At 35.2% G+C, this 19104-nt stretch overlaps 1 protein-coding gene across 1 annotated transcript in view; it reads left to right on the forward strand.

Moving 5' to 3' along the window:
• adgrb2 (adhesion G protein-coupled receptor B2) overlaps window positions 1-19104 on the forward strand; it is a 331945-nt gene that overhangs the window by 207734 nt on the left and 105107 nt on the right. The window contains 6 exon segments of the mRNA XM_082187020.1: window positions 346-452; window positions 3502-3696; window positions 4570-4638; window positions 9405-9513; window positions 9658-9804; window positions 16841-16916. Of these exon segments, the coding sequence (XP_082043146.1) occupies window positions 346-452; window positions 3502-3696; window positions 4570-4638; window positions 9405-9513; window positions 9658-9804; window positions 16841-16916 (703 nt within the window).

Consider the following 19104-nt stretch of genomic DNA (forward strand, 5'->3'; position numbering starts at 1 on the left):
GCAGAGAGCGATTCGCTTGACTTTTCCGGGCTGCCTGCGTTCCCCGTGTGATTTTCAGGCCCATTTTTATTCCAGCGAGGGTACCGGTGGTGAAGCCAACGTCGGGTCTTATTGGCCGTGATCTGAATGATGCAAGTGGCAGAAACTTTAAGCAAAACTGACTCAAAAATGACATACTCAAAACAGACATTATCCCAGATGTTATCGTATGCCGCATCGCAGTGAAGTCTTTTATATGAAGCGTGTGAACCTCAGCGAGTACGTGTCTGTCAAACTTTGACATGCTGTTATTGTTTGTGCACAAACAGTGATAATAATCTGTTTTTTCCTTCCCTCTCCGTGTAGGATCTGCTAGTCGTCGTTGCTTGCTGGACGCTAATGGAGTTGCTTACTGGGGTCCTCCGAGCTTCGCCCGATGTGTCTCACTCGAATATAGATATTTACATTTATCTGTGAGTACATGGATGTGGATGACGTGCTGTGATGTCACAAGATGGGGTAGGATTAGATTATGAATATGAATTTGTTTATGCACCTGATCTAACACGATAATAAAGAGTTTTGGGTTACACTTTATTTTAAGGTGTCATTGTTACAGTGTAGTTATATATTTAAGTGCTGTGCAATATTAAGTAACTACATGTACTTACTATAGGGTTAGGGTAGGATTAGGTTTTGGTTGAGGGTTAGTTGCATGTAATTATGCATAACTAACTGCTATTACTATGGTAAGTACATGTAACAAAGACACTGTAACATAAATTGTTACCGAGTTTTGATAAGGAGTTTATATATCGTTCTTGTTTATATGTTGATCTTGAAAATCAGGTTTGAGGTACAGTAGAGTATCGTCATCTTCTCATAAATTAATTGAGAAGCAAATTTGCGCAAGACTAACATTAGAGAATATATTTTTAATAAAATGTATTTGTGTTATCCAATTGGAAAATTCTCCTTTTAATCATTAAAATGTCTCTCTTTATTTTTAAATAGGATTATTATTATTAATAGGAATAACATATTATTCATAATTAATATTATTATGATTAATAATAAAATAATAATAATAATGATAGTAATATATATTTTTTTTTTATTATTATGATTAATAATATTGTATTATTACTGACTAAATAAATTATTAAATATTTAAATATATTGTTTATGCTTATGACTATTTTCTAAATACCTTGTTTATTAATATTAATATTAGTAATAATACTATTAATAATAATAATAATAATAATAGTTATTATTATTTCTAAATAAATTATGTACTATTTGTTTATTTTTAACAGTAATAACAACAATAATAATACAACTGTTTGCCAGTGTGTAAGGATGCAAGATATATCTTGTGGAAAACAGATATTAATATATCAAGGAATTTTGCTTGGTTAAGTGCATTTATCTCGTTTTAAGTATGTATAGATGTTTTTACAATTACGGGTGAATGCAGTTTACATGAAGTAAATGAACTGCAGTTTGCTCAGTTTTATTTAATATCTTCCATCTGCTACAGTCAGTCCCTGAATTGTGCAGCTCAGGAGACGACGTGGATGAGCAGCTGGATATTAAGAATTAAAGAAATTAATACACCAGAATTGTAGCTGCATGTGCATCACCGAATGCACATCAGAAGCGAAGACGCATTTGTTTGCATTTAGTTTGGTGAATTCACTAGCCACAGAAAAATAAAAGATCTGAGTGTATTTAAAGGTTTGTGTGTTCTGGAGAGAACAATGCCACTGTTACTTTCCACAAATGATAATAACTGCAATGAGCACTCAGAAGAAAAAAAAGGGGAAAAAAAAGAGTCAATTACAGTGCTGGATCGTCACTCATTTTAACACACACCAATGAAATGAAAACCATTACTTTGAGATGCTTCCTTTGAACCCTTGCCTACCGTAAATGCTTAAAAGCTTAAAAAGAAACAGCACTAGCTCCCAGCGTTTACATTGATTATATACTTTCCATCGCCTGCTTTCAGACCTCTGGGTTCTAATAACGATTGATTACTTTCTAACAGATTCAACAGTCTGCCTTGACGCGCTCCTACTAATTCCTCTGCCACGGCCTTTGACTTTGAGTTCATAATGCCGAGTTGTTTTTTAATTGTACGTCTGGACCGAGGCATGATGTGCCGGGGTTGATTGCGCTTTTAACCTGTCCACTAACCCTTCATTATAATCACACAATGCTTAATTAGCTTTGATTGCCATTGTCTGGCACGTCATGCACTCGCTGTACTGTCATTAGACAGTCAACTGTTCATCCGCTCACGTTCAACCGCGAGCAAGAACTCCGCTGGTTAATTCACTGAGGGAGACGTTGTTTTCACTTCGTTATGTTCACAGCTTGGTTGACTGTAGATGGGAAGTAGATTAAGGCTGCTGTCGATAGCTTCAAACTGCTTTCCCTTTGCTCCAGTCCTGGATCAATGTTGCTTCAGCTTCAAAGCCAGCATGTACTTCTGCACTTCCTTTTCTGGCTTACCTTTAAATCAGCGTGCTTATTTAATCTTTTTTTTTTAAGTGTGTTTATTTATTAAGTTTGTTTTAAGTGTATAAAATGAATGCAGTGTTATTTTAGTTTTGCTTTTGCCAAAGCAACATTTCTAATTTTCATTTAGTTTAAGTGTTTCAGCTAATATTTATATTTTATTTTACTTCAGCTTTATTTCAATTAACAGATTTTTTTAATAGTTTTAATTTTAGTCTTATTTTAGTTAACGATAATAACCCTGAATGGAAGTATATTAGTGTGTTTGTGGTTTTATGTTCACAATATCCACTTTTCTTTACAACCTTCTGCATGCTTGTTCATTTTATTTATTTATTTATTTATTTATTTATTTAGTTAGTTAGTTAGTTAGTTATTTATTTACATTCATTCATTCATTCATTCTTCCAATATGTGTGACCCTGGACCACTAAACCAGTCTTATGGGTCATTTAAAAAAAAAAAAAAAAAAAAAAAAATTATACATCCTCTGAAATCTGAATGAATAAGCTTTCATGGTACTTAATATCCTAATGTTTTTTGGCATAAAAGAAAAATCGATAATTTTAACCCATACAATGTATTGTTTGGCTATTGCCACAAATATACCTGTGCGACTTATGACTGGTTTTTTGATCCAGGGTCACATTTGGGGTTGGTAAAAATGTTTTATGTTTTTGAAAGGCTGCAATTATTTGATGAAAATACAGTAAAAAAACTAAACAAAACAAAAAAACATAATATTGTGAAATATTATTACACTTTTAAATATCTGTTTATAAACTGTGATACAATTTTTTTTAAGCCTTTTAGCTAACAATACCAGTTTAACAAAGCCTGTTTGTTCCGATTGCTCTGTTGGTTTGGTTTGATATCTCGACTCGACTTTATCTCTCTGTGTTTATTTATAACCTTCACGCTCATGTAGTTGTTATTATTATCAAGGTTTATTAATCAGTGTCTGTGCATAAAAGCATGTTTTTTCTTCCTCTATAGTTGCGAGAACATCTTGCGAAGGGTCAGAGGACCCTGGCAGGGGAGGGCATGTCTCAGATCGTGAGGAGTCTCCTGGAGTTAATGTCCCGTAAGAATTATTACAGCGGCGACCTCTTATTCTCCGTGGAGATTCTCCGAAATGTGACGGACACCTTCAAGCGAGCAACCTACATCCCAGCTCCTGACGACGTGCAGGTGTGTATTTGCCTGTGGGTGTGTGGGAAGATATATGGGGAGATGGCAAAATCTGTGCAATATTTGGGCAATGGGCAAAAACTGTTTTTAATAAGAATTATAATACGTTTTTTTAAGTTTGTAGTTGGCTTAAATAGGAAAAGTACATATTCTCCATGCAGGCTTAATACGAGGCTGTATAATGACATGTATATTATAACAAAATGAAGGGAAACATGCTGTTGCTGCTAGACAGATCTAGACAGGTGGTGCTGGGGAGGTGGAGGGCTAGAATAATAATTGGGATAGCGTTTGGATGCGTTTACTTATAAAGGGCAGTAGTAATGGATATGTTCCATGCTGTGGAAGTTACATTGAAACAACCAATCAGAACACAAGAGTTGCATGATGTTCAATTACAAAATGTTAAAGAACAAACACCATTTCAAAAATATATGTTACTTTTACTTGAGTTTTTCACAGTGAATAATATGTAAATGTTATAAATATAGATAAATTGTAGATAGATAAAGCAAAAATAGATTAATATTTGTTTTCAAAGAAGATATCTTGAATTAGAATCTATTATTTCTTACTCCATTGACATTATCCTAATTTTAAGCATAAATCTAACCTATTTTTTGTGAGAATTTTGCATAAAACAAGCAAAGTTTCTCTGAAAGCATCGTACACACTTTAAGCAAAGGTATCTTGTATATGTTTTATGTTTTTTTATATTCATTTATTTATTTTTTACTGAAAAAAAGACAAAAATCCTAAATAAATAAAACTTTTTTTTTTTTGCAATGCAGTTTCTCTATTTTCTTCATTCTTTCATCACACAATTTCCATCTCTCTTTTTTTTTTTCATCTTTACCCTTTCTTCCTTTTCAGAAATTCTTCCAGATTGTCAGCTTAATGTTGGACATTGAAAACCTTGAGAAGTGGGAAGACGCTCACCAGGTAACACGTCCGTCCTCGGCCCTTGCAATACACCTGCCAATATCCGACCGAAGAACGCAACTTTTCATATCTGTGTGCCGTGAGTTTTAATTTCCCCTCAGACAGAGCTGTGTCATCAAACCCAGGTCTGATCGCAAAGATTAACAACAAATGTAATCAGGCATCAGGCCAGGCTTTGGATGTAATAGAAACCGACTTTAAAGTGTGTTGGGAAAGGGATGTGCTGTTATATCTGCCTCTCTGCATTACGCCGCTCTATTAGACGCTATTTGACTTTAGATGCTGTGCAGTTTGGTCCACGGTGTCTTCGATGTCAAGCCAGGACATTTTTGCATAATTAACTTTCCTCAACTCAACTATCCATGAAGCCTTATTTTTTCTTATTCACTGAGGCCTGAACAAACTGCAGGAGATCATATTCTGACTCACTTAAAAACAGACACTTTTTCTGCTGATGTCAAATAACTTGGAAATTATGGGATGGTTATTCTTTACAGTCCAGATTTAGTGCGCATCATGTCAGAATTACCAAATACATCCATTCTTTTTGCAGTCTTTATGTGTGGAACAGCAAAAGCTGCTTAGCTAATAGTCTTATTTTATATGCCAATTTGTAGTTGTGCTTGCTTAGGCGAGCATATAATTATTGCTCAAATTTTGAGGTAGGGATTTGAACAAACCCGTCACATATGTAACTGTTTGTGCTATTTTCATGTTTGATTCATTAAGTCGTGAATTGCTAAAAGTAAGTTGGAGAATAATGTGTTTGTCCAGAGCATTTTGTTTTGTAAACGAGGCACGTGTATTGTGCAAAAACTTTATTTACATTATAAGTGAACCTCAAGGAACTTATTAAAAATAAAAATCCTTGTCATGACCCCTTTAAATCATGTGACTTGTTGAGGAGAGTGTACTATTTCTGCAAAACCGTTCGCAAGTTTGGGGCCAGTAATATATTTTTTGGAAAGAAATTATACTTTAATTCATCAAGGACACATTGCATTGATCAAAAAGTGACATAGAAGACATTTATAATATTGCAAAGATTTTTATTTAAAAATAAATACTATTCGTTTGAACTTTCTATTGATAAAAAAATCATGGAAAAGGTTTCCACAAAAATGTAACGCGTTGTGAAAAGAAATTATTTTCATTATTGATCATAATAATAAGATAAGTTTCTTGAGCACCAAATCAGCATGTGACACTGAAGTGTGGAGGAAAATTCAGTTTAGCAATCACAGGGAATAAATTACAGTTAAATATATTATAGAAATATATCCAAATAGAAAACAATCCTTTTAAATTGTAATATTTCACAATATTACAGTTTTTTAATGCATGTTACTGCATGCAGCCTTGGTTAGCATAAGAGACTTCTTTCAAAAACATTCTAAAATCTTAGCAAATGCATCATAACACTCTGTCAACCATCCAAAACACACAAAATACAATACTGTGCCATTCTACACCAAAATAGAATGCTTGATGCCACTAAGCCCTTCCGCTCCCATAAGGCACCCCACCGCCATTACAGTGCACTCTAGTAGCCACTGATGTCACTTCTGATGTAAATATACGGCATTAGTTTGTTCATGTGTTTAGTGTAGTTCTTTTTTGAAATTCTAGGCTTGGGATACAGTGTGTGGAGGTAATGGTGACTAATGGTCACATACCGAGCAAAGTCTGTGCTGCACATGCTCGTGACTCTAGTGAACGTTTATGTTTGTGTATGAATGCGGGCGCCAGGTGCTCAGCCCAGCGTGACTGAGCCAGATTTTGGTGTTAAAGCACAGTTGAGCAGGCAAATCTTTGACACACCTCCTGCTCTCCCTGCTCAGTAAATAATCATCTTCTCCTGTGAGCCTGCTGGAGTGTTCACAATGTCCCTGTATGCCAGAATCTTAAAGGGGAAGTGTGAATTTCGTATGTTAAAATACTTTGTCAGTGTAAAACTACATGTAAGCCATTTGTACAACATTGACAAAAGGGGACAGTTTGTCCCACTTGTGCCACAAATTGTCATTTTCAGTCACACGATCCATTAGAAATCATTCTAATATGCTGATTTGGTGCTCAAAATTTTTTTTTTATTCACATTAATGTTGAAAAAAGTTGTGGAAACCATGATACATTTTCATTTTTATTCTTGGCTTCTTTGGTGAAAATTCAAAAGAACAATGATTATTTGATATAGAAATATTTTGTAACCGTATAAATGTTTGTACTGTCACTTTTAATCAATTTAATGCATCCTTGCCGAATAAAATAATTCTGTAAACAACAACAACAAAAAATCTTACTGACCCAAACATTAGTGTTTATACATGGTAGTATATATCGAGAGCTGTTTTAGAAATTGCCCCTTATACCCTCATTCACTATTTCCTACATTAATCCACTAATATATATACACAGGAATTTATACCTGTATGATATTACACTGTACCCACATTGGACCATCAGTTTTAAAAAAGGAATGAATGGATGATTCAGCTGTGGGCGCCATCTTCTGGTGAGACACAGGAATTTATTCGGCACGATTCTCACAGTGCATTATGGGTATTCTCGAGCCGTTGAGTGTACATCAGTTGTACACTCGTTATTGAGGTGCATTGTGGGATTAATTGAGTGCACTCAATAACGTCCACTGTGGTTTTGGACACCACTACAAATGTCTGTCCCTTCAAATAGTGGCATATTTAAGGGTACAGAGGGTGCTTTCAGACACAGCCTAAAAACTGATTGGATGGTGGAACATGGGCATTACTTACCAGTGTGTGTTTGCTAAACCACTTGGTTAGTATTATCCAATAGCCTGTGCTGAATTAGTGTTGCCAGCTGAAGGTTTTCAACCTTTTGTTTATTTCGAATAATACACATTCCCACATTCATCAATCACAGGGAGAGCAGGAACGTGCAGGGAATTAAAAAGGGACAATTTTGAATTAATTTTGACTCTAAAGTGGGAATATTTGCCTTGTTAAAGAATGAATATGATGGTATGTGCAAAGTTTCTGTGTTTTATCAGAGCCTTTTTTTTTCCTTTTTTTTTTTTTTTTGCAAATATTCTTTCAGTTTTCTTTTTTAGTTATTGTGAGGTTCTGAGAAAAATAGCCTTATTTATACTGTAAACGTGACACCTGTTCATGGTCACACCACACGTCACAGCCTCTCACTGTTGATTCAATTTATAGTGCATGTATATGTGAGTTATTGTGTCTCAGCCTTGTTGTCCTTCATAATTTGCCATAACATCTGGACACTTACAAGGTGTACAAACAACAAGAACTATGAATAGCAGAGAGATCTTTAACATACTGTTAAACCAATAATCCAAGATTTAAATACAACCATTGTTCATGTATTATTTACTTGAAGTAAGCACCATGGTACATTTTAAAGTACTGCAGAATTTCATCTGATACCATGTTGTTTTTGAATTAATGGGTATACCATGTAACTTAGTAAGACCCCACAACCAAAAACTTCTCGAAAGTACATTGGTAAACCATGTAAATATGATTGTATGTGAATACAGTAATTTTCTTATACTGTGGTACTGTATATTTCAGAATACTGTTGAATTGACGTGTTGTTTTGGTCATGATATCAGATTTATTAATTTTTTTGTACATTTTCCATTATAATATGGTAAATCGGTAGAATTTTTCTTTAACTGTCATTATACAGAAATATATATGCATACATATACATTTCCACAGAAGCCACAATTTACCAATTGGAGTGACCAAACTCAGAGATGGCAAAACTCAAACTCCAAGATGTTCAGTCAGCTAGTGTATTTCCCCCAGACTAAGAAAGTCATTTTTTTTCAGAAGCCTGATTGGGAAAGAATGATGTCAGTTCTCCTCCTATTCATTTCAAACCAACAACAAGCACCAATCTGCTTTGTTTCTCATCTGAATGCATATAGAATCGCCATCTGCCACATATTAGAAAACGTTTCATTTGGGATAAATTCAAAACAAATGCAAACCAAAAGTGTATAAATACTACAGATTGAGTCCCCTATGGCACGGAGGAACGATATATTCCGTAGACAATCACGTATGGCTTCATTTCCACACACGAGAGGAAGACAGCAAAATTCCAATTAGATTGAGGAATGGGCTCCATGTTCTCATGAACTTCACTGTGAAATGTGCGTGTGGCATGCTGTTTTCTGGAACAAAGGCCTGGTGAATTAAAACCCGCTGGCAATTTATAAACATGACAGAGTGGAGAGCGGGGGAATGATGGTATATACTGTGCTTCATCTGACTTGTGGATGCTTATTTTCCATCATCGTTTCACGGCTGCATCATAAACTCCCACTATGGCTGTAAACTGTGAAAATTGCACTGAAAATGAAAAGTATTTGAAGGTAGAATGTATTGTTTTCTCAGTAACATACAGTTTTTTTACTAGTATTAACTAAGTATTAGTTAATTATTAGCTATTAAGTATTAGCTAAATTTGACGTCTTTGACATCAGCAAACATTTTATGGTAATTAGGTTATGTTTGTCTGGGAATGATGAGGGTTATATGTACACTACCATTGAAAGGTTTGGGGTTGGTAAGACGTTTTTAATAGTTGTTGTTTTTTTTTTTTTAAGAAAGAAAAATGTATAAAAAGTCTTCCTGACTCCAAACTTTTGACCGGTAGTGTATGTTTCAGAGATCATACCACAAAACTGGGCTTGACTAAACCTCATATCTTGTTTGTATGTGTATTTTTGTGATTATGCGACTTCCTTCCAGGTCTCTCCGGGTTCTGTGTTTCTGATGCGAGTTGTGGAAGACTTCATTCATCTAATTGGAGAGGCTCAGAAGCCGTTCCAGAGCTTTCTGGTTGTCACCAACAACCTCAGTGAGTTCCCATGGCATCTACGCAGTAGTGCCACAAATAAAGGTCACGTTGTCCTGCAGTGAACATCTCTTAAAAGTGCTTCTGTGAAGCGTTTAATATTTGAACTTTCCAGACTGTTAATCTGTCTTTCTCTGGTCCTGTCAGTAATCACCATCCAGCGAGAGCCCGTTTCGGCTGTTTCCAGTGACATCAACTTCCCCATGAAGGGGAGGAGAGGGATGAAAGACTGGGCACGCTCTTCAGACGACAAACTCTTCATCCCCAAAGAAGTCTTTACCTTGTCCTCCGATGGTGAGTAATGCAAGATATGTGTGTCAGTGCATGAACTCGGACATGTTGAGCAATTGTGCTCTTGTGGATAAAACAAGTTTGATTCCAGCTCGCAAAATCCTGCCTGGTGAAAAAGGCCACATGATGCCCTTATACAAAGTCTTGATTTTTTTTTTTTTTTTTTTTTGGTTTACTAGAATAGGTTTTTATGCTTGAATGTTCAAAAACCATATTTTTTCACTAATATGACATTTTTGCAGCTCCTCGCTTCCTAGTCTGTCAGTAACGCTCAGGGCCCGGTTCCCCAAAACGTTATTATCGCTAAGTAGTTCTTAACCTATTCCTTAACCTCTCTCTTAACGTTATGGCACGATTCCCGACACGTTCGTACGCTAAGTATATCTTCTGTAAGTTTTAATACACACAGACAGTTCATTTAGGCTAATTCAATTTCATTTAGTTTTCATGCAAAGAATAAAATTGTCAATCACACTGATTGTTGTTAGAATTTTAATTATATTATTATTATATATTATATTATTAATTTAATAAAAGAGCACTTTTAAAGGCCAGTGAAAGCATAGGCTACTGTCAGTTAAGTTCTATTCGGACGCTAATATTGTTTCTCATGGGCTCGTACGGTATTTTAAACATTTACAGGGGTAAGTCGTGATTTTAGTGCCGTCCGAATCCATAATATCAGTGTTTTTTTCTCACCCAACCCGCGTAAAAATCCCTGGCCAAATTAGTACCTACTGTTTTTTGACAAACAGGTCGTGTGGTGATTTAATTGCCGTCTGAATCCACGTCTCTGAGTTTACAAGAAGAGATTCAAAATTCACTGTTTAAATCCTTTTTGATCACTGCCGAGCACCGTACATAAGATGTACATTTTTATTACTGAAATGCTGGAAAGTATTTACAAGAACAATATTTCATCACAGCTCCACCTCAGCGAACAAAAATGGGAAAGAGATGAAAGCACGTAAAATTTTTGAAATGGTTATTGTGGCAGCAATATATGTTACAATTTTAAAATATGTAGGCTATGCTATTATAGGCTATTATTGTTTGGATTATTTTTTTATAATATCCAGTAGTCCTAATAAATGTAATTTCAACTATTTCTGAAGTGCCTCTTTTATAAAGAACACCACTTTCTAGCATATAACAGTGAAACAGCGCCTGGACAAGAGAATAATTGATTCTCGAGCCATCGATATCAACAGATTCAGCACCATCAGCACGGACAACACCGGGTAACGTCACACGTAAGAAGGTATACAGTATCTTAAAGGTGCAATGCGCAAGTCTCTGAGTTTTTGCAAAACTATGCCCCCTCTGGCGACAAGCGAAACTGCAACCAGAGGTGTGCACGCTCATTCCGTCCCGAATCCCTCTTATTTATTTTACTGTACAGGATTATAGAGGCAATCGCAGTGATCAGAGAAGGGCTCATTCAGCCCATCAGGCAATTGTTTAAGCATGTATGGGTTAGAAAAACGGGTATTTTTAATATGAAATGTTGCTTATTGCACCTTTAAGCAGCTTTCTAAGGTATAGTTCGGGGAACACGCCTAGTAATGGTATACCTTTAGTTAAATTATACCTTATGAGTCTTATACCGTAGCGCGCTAAGAGACAACGTTATCGGGAAACCGGGCCCTGTTTAGTTCCTGTCTCTATGAAGCCCCTCCTTCTGAAAAGCGCAATGTGCTCTGATTGGTCGGCTGGATCAGTGTATTGTGATCGGTCAACCTCTTCGAGCGCATTTTGGAAATGTCACGCCCCTTACCATAATAGTCAGTTTCAACACACTACTAACGCAACTCAACCAGGCCTTGCCCTTTTTTCTTTTCTTATCTTTTTTTTCCTTTTTTTTTTTTGTTTTGTTTTTTTTTGCATATGCCTTGGGCGGGAATTATTTAAATGAGGAATATTGTGATGTATATTTTCCCGGAAGATTACAATCAAGGCATTTCAGGGAGTTCAGAAAGGGCTTATACTGACATAGAGAATTTGTGCTTTGTTACTTTGCAGATCATTTTCATGCTCAAACAGCAACATTACACACTAAAGAATAATAAAAAATAAAAATAATAGCATATGTCGTCATATTTAAATGTGACATGTACAACGTGTAAATACACACTTTTGGTTTGGTGTATCATGGAATCAATTTAAAGTAAATATGGTACTGGTAGTAATTTTTTTTTCATCATAGTAGGTTTGCCCTCATAAAGTCTGTGTTTTTCGATCATCATGTAACAGTACTCGTACAGTATGTGAGTTCCACTGCATCCCTGCATTCAGCTCCATCATTGTTATTGATGAGATCCTGGTCTATCCCGTCAGGGTTCAGCTGCTTAATGTGAACTACTCTGGTGTCCTAGCATGTTATATGACTCTCTTCCCTGTCCCATTTGACAGTCTTTAACATCTTTCTCTTGACTCTTTTACTTTTTCCCATCCCTCTTAGAACATGTACACACTGCAAAGTTATGGGTGTTGCAACCATATTTAAATGTGGGAATGAGTCACCTAAATCAGCGATTTACATTGGACATCTACAGTAGCAGCGACAAAATACAGTTCCAAAATTGTTTGAAATTGATAAATATGGGAAGTGTTTTCACCTCTCACCTAAAAGTTGATTAGTTGTTACATTTAGTGTGTTATCCTGAATAATATGCATGATTATATTGTTAGTGACTGCCAACTAAATTATACAGAAAGCAGGAGTTAATGAATGGGAAAAATCTTAACCGTAGGACTGCAAGTCTCGCCTTTCAGGTAAAAGAACAAAATATATTTGCAACAGAATTTATTCATGACAGAACAAATTAGCATATTTACAGAGCCCATAAGGGATAGTGCTGGAAATGATAGGAGATTGTTTTATATATATTTTTTTACTTATGCATTCACTCTCAAAACTTTGCATTCCCACAAGAAACTTTACATTTGCTCGCAACACTTTTGTGTTCTCTGGTAAATTATTGCATTCCCCCAAGAAATTGTGCGTGCTTGCTAAAGCACTGAAATACAGTTTTTGCTCCCACCTTAAATATCTATCACCAGTTTTGCTTTCACTCTCAAAAGTTTTGCAAGTTAGTTTTGCAAAACCTTTGTGAGTGAATGCAATTTTTTTGCAAGTAAATGTAAAAGCATTGAAATAAAATGTTTCATCCTACCTCATATTTTGCCATATCTATGGAATCTTGTTTCCGCCACTGAATGAGAAATAAAAACGGTAATTGCGACATTTTATCCCACAATTCTGACTTTTTTGCGAATTTCACTTGAAATATAAAGTGTTTAAAATGTAAAAATGAACGTGATATAAAGTCGCAAATTCGCAATTGCGAGCTATAAAGTCAGAATTGCGTGATATAAAGTCGCAATTACGTGTTACAAAGTCAGAATTGTGAGAGTTGCGAGAAAAAAAGTCCTTAGAGTTCCTTAGAATTAGACTTTATAACTTTAGAAAAAAAGTCAGAATTGCGAGTTTATTTCTTGCGCAATTGTGACTTTATATATCATGCAAAGACGTTATATCTCGCAATTCTGACTTTATATCTCGCAAATCTGTCTTTATTTTTCAGAATTGCGAGATGTAAACTTTTACATGTAACAATCTGTGGCGGAAACAAGCTTCCAAACATATCCATGTCCCCTTAATGACTCTTTATGTATTAATAAATGCAACCTATAAAATGTTTTATGTTAGATTTATGTTCAATTTTATGTTAGCATGATTTGACAAATTCCAAACCGATTGTGCTATTGTTGATTTGACATTTGCCATTCAAACATCTTTCCCCATTCAAGTATTTGCTGCGCAGTCAAACTCCTGTACACCAATAAATAATCACATATGTGTGTACAGAACAGAAAAAAAGTTATGTTTAGCTGCATTGTATGTATGTGGCCTTACAGAACTGAATGCAATCAGTCAGCGGTTTGGGAAGAGACAGATAACACGGTTGAGAGAATTGGAAGAATAAATGGGCCACTGAAAATCATAGTGATCTGCCAGCATGACAGGCACTCACTTCTCAGACTTCTAAGATAGGGAGAGCAAAAAAAACCGGGAAAAAAAACGAGAGATATTCTGCCGGAGAGAATAAAAACACAGGATGTGGGTGGAGAAGAGCTGGTTTGAAGATTGAAGAGAGTGCTGAATGAAATGAAAAAGAAACAAAAGGACATCAAAGAAATGACCATTAATGCTAGTGTCTCGTCGAGTGTCTCAACAACTCCAGGCTAAACCATTACAGACCTGTCTACCCGTGGAGGACCGCCCAGCAGGAAATAACAAAAACTTCCTGTCCCGACACACTCCCCTTTCTGCCCACTGCCATCGGAGATAAGATGGCTCCCTGGGCAGAGCTTTGTCCGGAACGCTTTTCTACAGAGAGAAGGAAAGGTTCATCATGGTCCTTTCTCAAAATAGCTTTGTTAAAGTGATAGCTCAGAGAATAGAGGGAAAATAGAAGTCAGGCTCCATTCAGACCAGACCATCAGGGCTTGTTGTGTGATTGTCATCCATTAACTCATAGTTTAACATGCAGTCAGAACCGCTGTGGAGCTGATTGGCATTTGATTTGCTGAGGCTGATGAGAATTGCAGTATCGCTGAATGTGTTACGTCATCTGTCTTTTGACGTCCCCGTTCTCAGTGAAGGGGTGAAACACGCCTCCCTTTATTCATTCTTTAACAGCAAACTGAGCTAAAAGAGTCCATTTTGTTGGTGTTTGGAGGTTTTGGACATTGAATTATCTGTGTAAATAGTGATGCACATTTTTTAAGGATTTATTTTTAGCGCATGATGTTCCAAAATAGCACTTCCATAAAATGTATTGACAGAATAATTTTCTAAATTATATTATTAGGTAACATCATACATATATACAGTATACATATATTTGAATTGGCTTTTAATTGTATATTTTTATTTTCATTTTATTTTAAGTTTTAGTCATTTTGTTATCTGCTTTTATTATTTTTATATTTTTTTACATCTATTGTTATTTCAGTTTTAGTTTTAGTATTTTTTTATATATATATATATATATATATATATATATATATATATATATATATATCTCCTAACTTACATAAATGAACTATAGTGTCCTGCACCCAGTATATATAATATATATATATATATATATATATATATATAGTATATATACTTATATCACTATGTATATATATATATATATATATATATATCACTATGTATACTTATATCACTATGTATATATATATATATATATATATATATATCACTATGTATCACTTACTTAAATTATTTTTGAATTCTCTTTTTAAAAGAGGCTATATATATATATATTTATTTATTTATTTATTTATTTATTTAAAATATATATATATTCAAAAATAATTGAAATAAGTTGAAACTGAAGTTGAAGTGCTACAATGACTAAAACTAAAATTGAAATAAGATACGTTTAAAATGATAATAAAAAATCATAAGAGCAGATAACAAAATTACTAAAACATACAAATAAAAGCTAATTCAAATTATAAAAAGAATACATAATAGAAAATAAGTAATACTAAAACAACACTGGAACATACATGAAGAGAAACATTTTCAGATTCATTTATAAAGTGCATTTCACAATAAAAATTATTATTGTGTTAAACCGAGTATTTAAAAAAATGATGTTAAACATATAATACATATTCTACAGTTATAGGTGATGTAACGAGCCTAAAGTCCATATTTCATTGCTCTAATGTCTTCACGTGGCAATGGAAGTCCTCACAGCTATTCAAAGTACATTAGAGAGGTACAAATGCACAAATGATACATGCTAATGAGATCACGTTATCACGTTATGATACTCTGTTACAGGCATATTCTTTTGCATCAGAGAGTATGCATATTGTGTTCAGTGATTTTAACCAGCTCTATTCAAGCTCAATTATTAAACCTTAAATTGCATAATATCAGTGGACATTGCAACAGTGATTCAGCCATGCTTGCCTGAGTTTCTCTTCATAAAATGTACAGTAAAATCCTCCAAAGTGCCTTGGAACAGGTCTAAATGTTCGTTTTCCATCTCCGACTGAACTTTGAATAGCTGTGAGGACTTCCATTGCCACGTGAAGACATTAGAGCAATGAAATATGGACTTTAGGCTCGTTACATCACCTATTACTGTATCGCTTTCACTTCCTGTCCTCCATAAGTGAAATATGATGGCATTTACTTAGGCACGAGGGAACAACATTCCGAGGAGAAGAAGAAATGGATGGGAGTGAGGAGGGATGTAGAAGAAAGAGGTCCATGATAAATAGCGTCTGAGAAAAGAACAGATGATGAGGTGCATGTGGAGGCAAGGCACTCGTGCAGAGGAGAGAACAAAACAAATTATATGAAAAGCACAGAGATGAAACAAGGGTACGGAGCCAGTGGGGAGGAGTGGACAGATGGGCTGGGAACAGAATCGGTTGTCGTATCTCTACGAAAGTCCTCTTTTCTTTGTCTTTTAAATGTCAAGCAATGCACTGAAAAGCCTTTTCTTAAAAGCCTTTCTTTTATTTTCTGCTTTGTGTTTTTGGTTCACTCAGCTGGAGCTGCTTATTATGGTCATATGTTTGTTCTGATGTGATCATTTTCCCTTCATATTTGAATACGAGTATGTGGATAAAAGGAATGATGCTATTTTTTTTCCTTATGTATTCACATTTTATATATATTTTTTTGAATTACACACACACACACACACACACACACACACACACACACACACACACACACACACACACACAAGGAAATAATATTATTACATTGTACTAGATTGTTGCAACAAAAGATTTCTTCTGATTCATTCAATTGAAACTTTTATAAATCCATTCCAATTTTTTTTTTTTAGAACACACATTTTAAGAGTTTGTTCCATCATTTTAAAATATGTTTCCTGCTCTTTATATTTTGACATATTTGTTTGAGTTTTGATCTGGGACATTCGGAACATTTCAAGTAATATGTTTTGATACTTTGACCCTTTCTGTCCTGCAGAATCAGACGACACACCGTATTTTGTGATCGGAGCAATCCTGTACCGCACCCTCGGCTTCATCATGCCCCCACCAAAGTAAGTCCACTCCTTCAATGTGTGTGAATGCGTGCGTTTGCGTGTTTTTAATATATTTTTGAAAGCTATGTCAAGGACACTCGTTCTGTTACTCAGTGTATGATTGAGACCATGGACAATTATCAAAATGTAAACCTTCAGGGTTTGAGTGGAACAATCATTAAGCCTGTTTTAATCTGTCGAGAAATGAGCTTATATGACTAAGATGCTTATTTGAAGGTCTTGACCTTACCCTTTATATTCTGATTGGAGGTCGATAGTTCATATGGTGATTTCAGGTTGATTGGGACGCATTTACCCAGTCATCTCGATGACAAAAAGTGTCCCACCTACTACTTCATAACCGTGGTTTATCCAGTAAAGTTTGCCACCCTTTGTGGGTTCATTGAGCTGCCATACTGTACTCTGTACTAGTTATAGACCAGCAGACTAAAACGGACCTACAGTGCTTTCTATTCCTAGAATACTATTCTTGCCCTACCTGTTAATCCCATGATCCATGCCATGGATATCCTAATGTTGTGCCCATGTGGCTCCTCAAATTAGCTATGTTACACAGCTTAAACACTATAGCTGGCCTGCCTTATCAAACTGACTCAGGTGTTCTCACTCTGTTCTCACAGAGATTGACCACAAGTGATTCAAAATGAATTTTGAATAGTAGTTTTCAATTTTGAATTAAGTTATATTTGATCTGTGTGTTATCAGTTGATTTATAATATCAATTAAAGTATGCAATTACATTTATCAAATTTCTTTATTGTTATCATTATTGTTATCTAGTGGCTATTTAATTTGTAATAGGCAGGTAATACAATTTGAATGATTTATTAATCTTTAATTTGTGGCTATTTTTATAAACCTTTAATTTGTGCCCTTTTTAAATTCTTTTTATTATTTATTTATTATTATTTAATTTGATTTTATAAAATAAATAAAATTAAATTTTTTTTTTTTTTTTTTTTTTTTGGGTGCATTGGGTTTTTCCAGTTATATTTAGTTTGGTCCTGACAAGTTTTTATTTTGTCAACATAACTACTTTTTTTTCTTGATTCATCGAAATAAAAAAGATACATTGTGATGATAATTAAACTATTTGACTAAAACACAAATGCAATTGAAGAAAAGATGACAAAATCTCATATGGTATTTTTTAAGGAGCTCAGGGTTGACAAGGACTGTTTTCACGTATTTTGTTCATATTCCTACAGTCACGCATCATTTGCACTTTGAGTGTGGATATAAAGGGTACTTATGGAAAATAATCTTGCCACGCACGGTTAGGGCAAGTGTAAGGCTTCTTTTTTAGATATCCCAGTGCTGTGTTGCCTTTGCCCTCAGTCCAGCCACTTCTGAGAGCCTCTCTGTATTGAGAGAGAGGAGATCCGTGTAATTAGGCAGGATCGTGCAGCTGAAACTGGAGGGCATGTCTTGTGTCCTGCTCAAGCCCTGCTGGGGTCTGTAGTTAACTGTCCAAACTCACTGAGCATGTCAGCGCTCTCAACCCTGACGAGGAACACAAGTGTGGCGACAACCGCTGCTTGTGTTTGCTTCTGTCTCTATTGTGAGCCATGTTAGAGGTCCTGGTATCCAGGTCGTTGCTCCTCACTGTGGTTGATTGTGACGGGGCTTGTTGAATATGTATGGGATCAGGGCTATTTGTTTGTTTTTAGTCTGCTTTTGGTTTTTGTCTCATTAATTTTCTGCGCTGAAGACAGATCCTTGCTCCCACTGCCCCAGAGGGAACTAACCTGCCCGATTTGTTTGTGACAGAATGTAACTCCATGTGACCCAACTCCCATGGATGCACACGTTGTATCTCTCTCCATAACACACACACACATACACTCACACACAACAAAAAATGGTTGGATTTGTTTAGCGTAGGATGGTCCAAAATAGCTCTGCCGTGGATTTAAAAGACAAAAACACACAGACACGTGTGCAGCGGCACTCAGCCATTGTATCATGCTCTGTCACTGAATACCATCCAGGGTTGTGCACCACTCAGAATTCAGTTGAATCAAATTGAATTGTAAAGTTAAGTAAAGTAAGTAGAAATAAAATGAAAATGCTGTACATTTAGATTATACTTCTAATCGATATTTGACATGCCACCGATATCAATATTTGTATTAATTTATTTTATTTTTATTAATATTATTTTGTGGGTCAATATATATATATT

The sequence above is a fragment of the Leuciscus leuciscus genome (assembly GCF_965113295.1).
Source record: "Leuciscus leuciscus genome assembly, chromosome: 12".
In the NCBI taxonomy this organism is placed as follows: domain Eukaryota; kingdom Metazoa; phylum Chordata; class Actinopteri; order Cypriniformes; family Leuciscidae; genus Leuciscus; species Leuciscus leuciscus.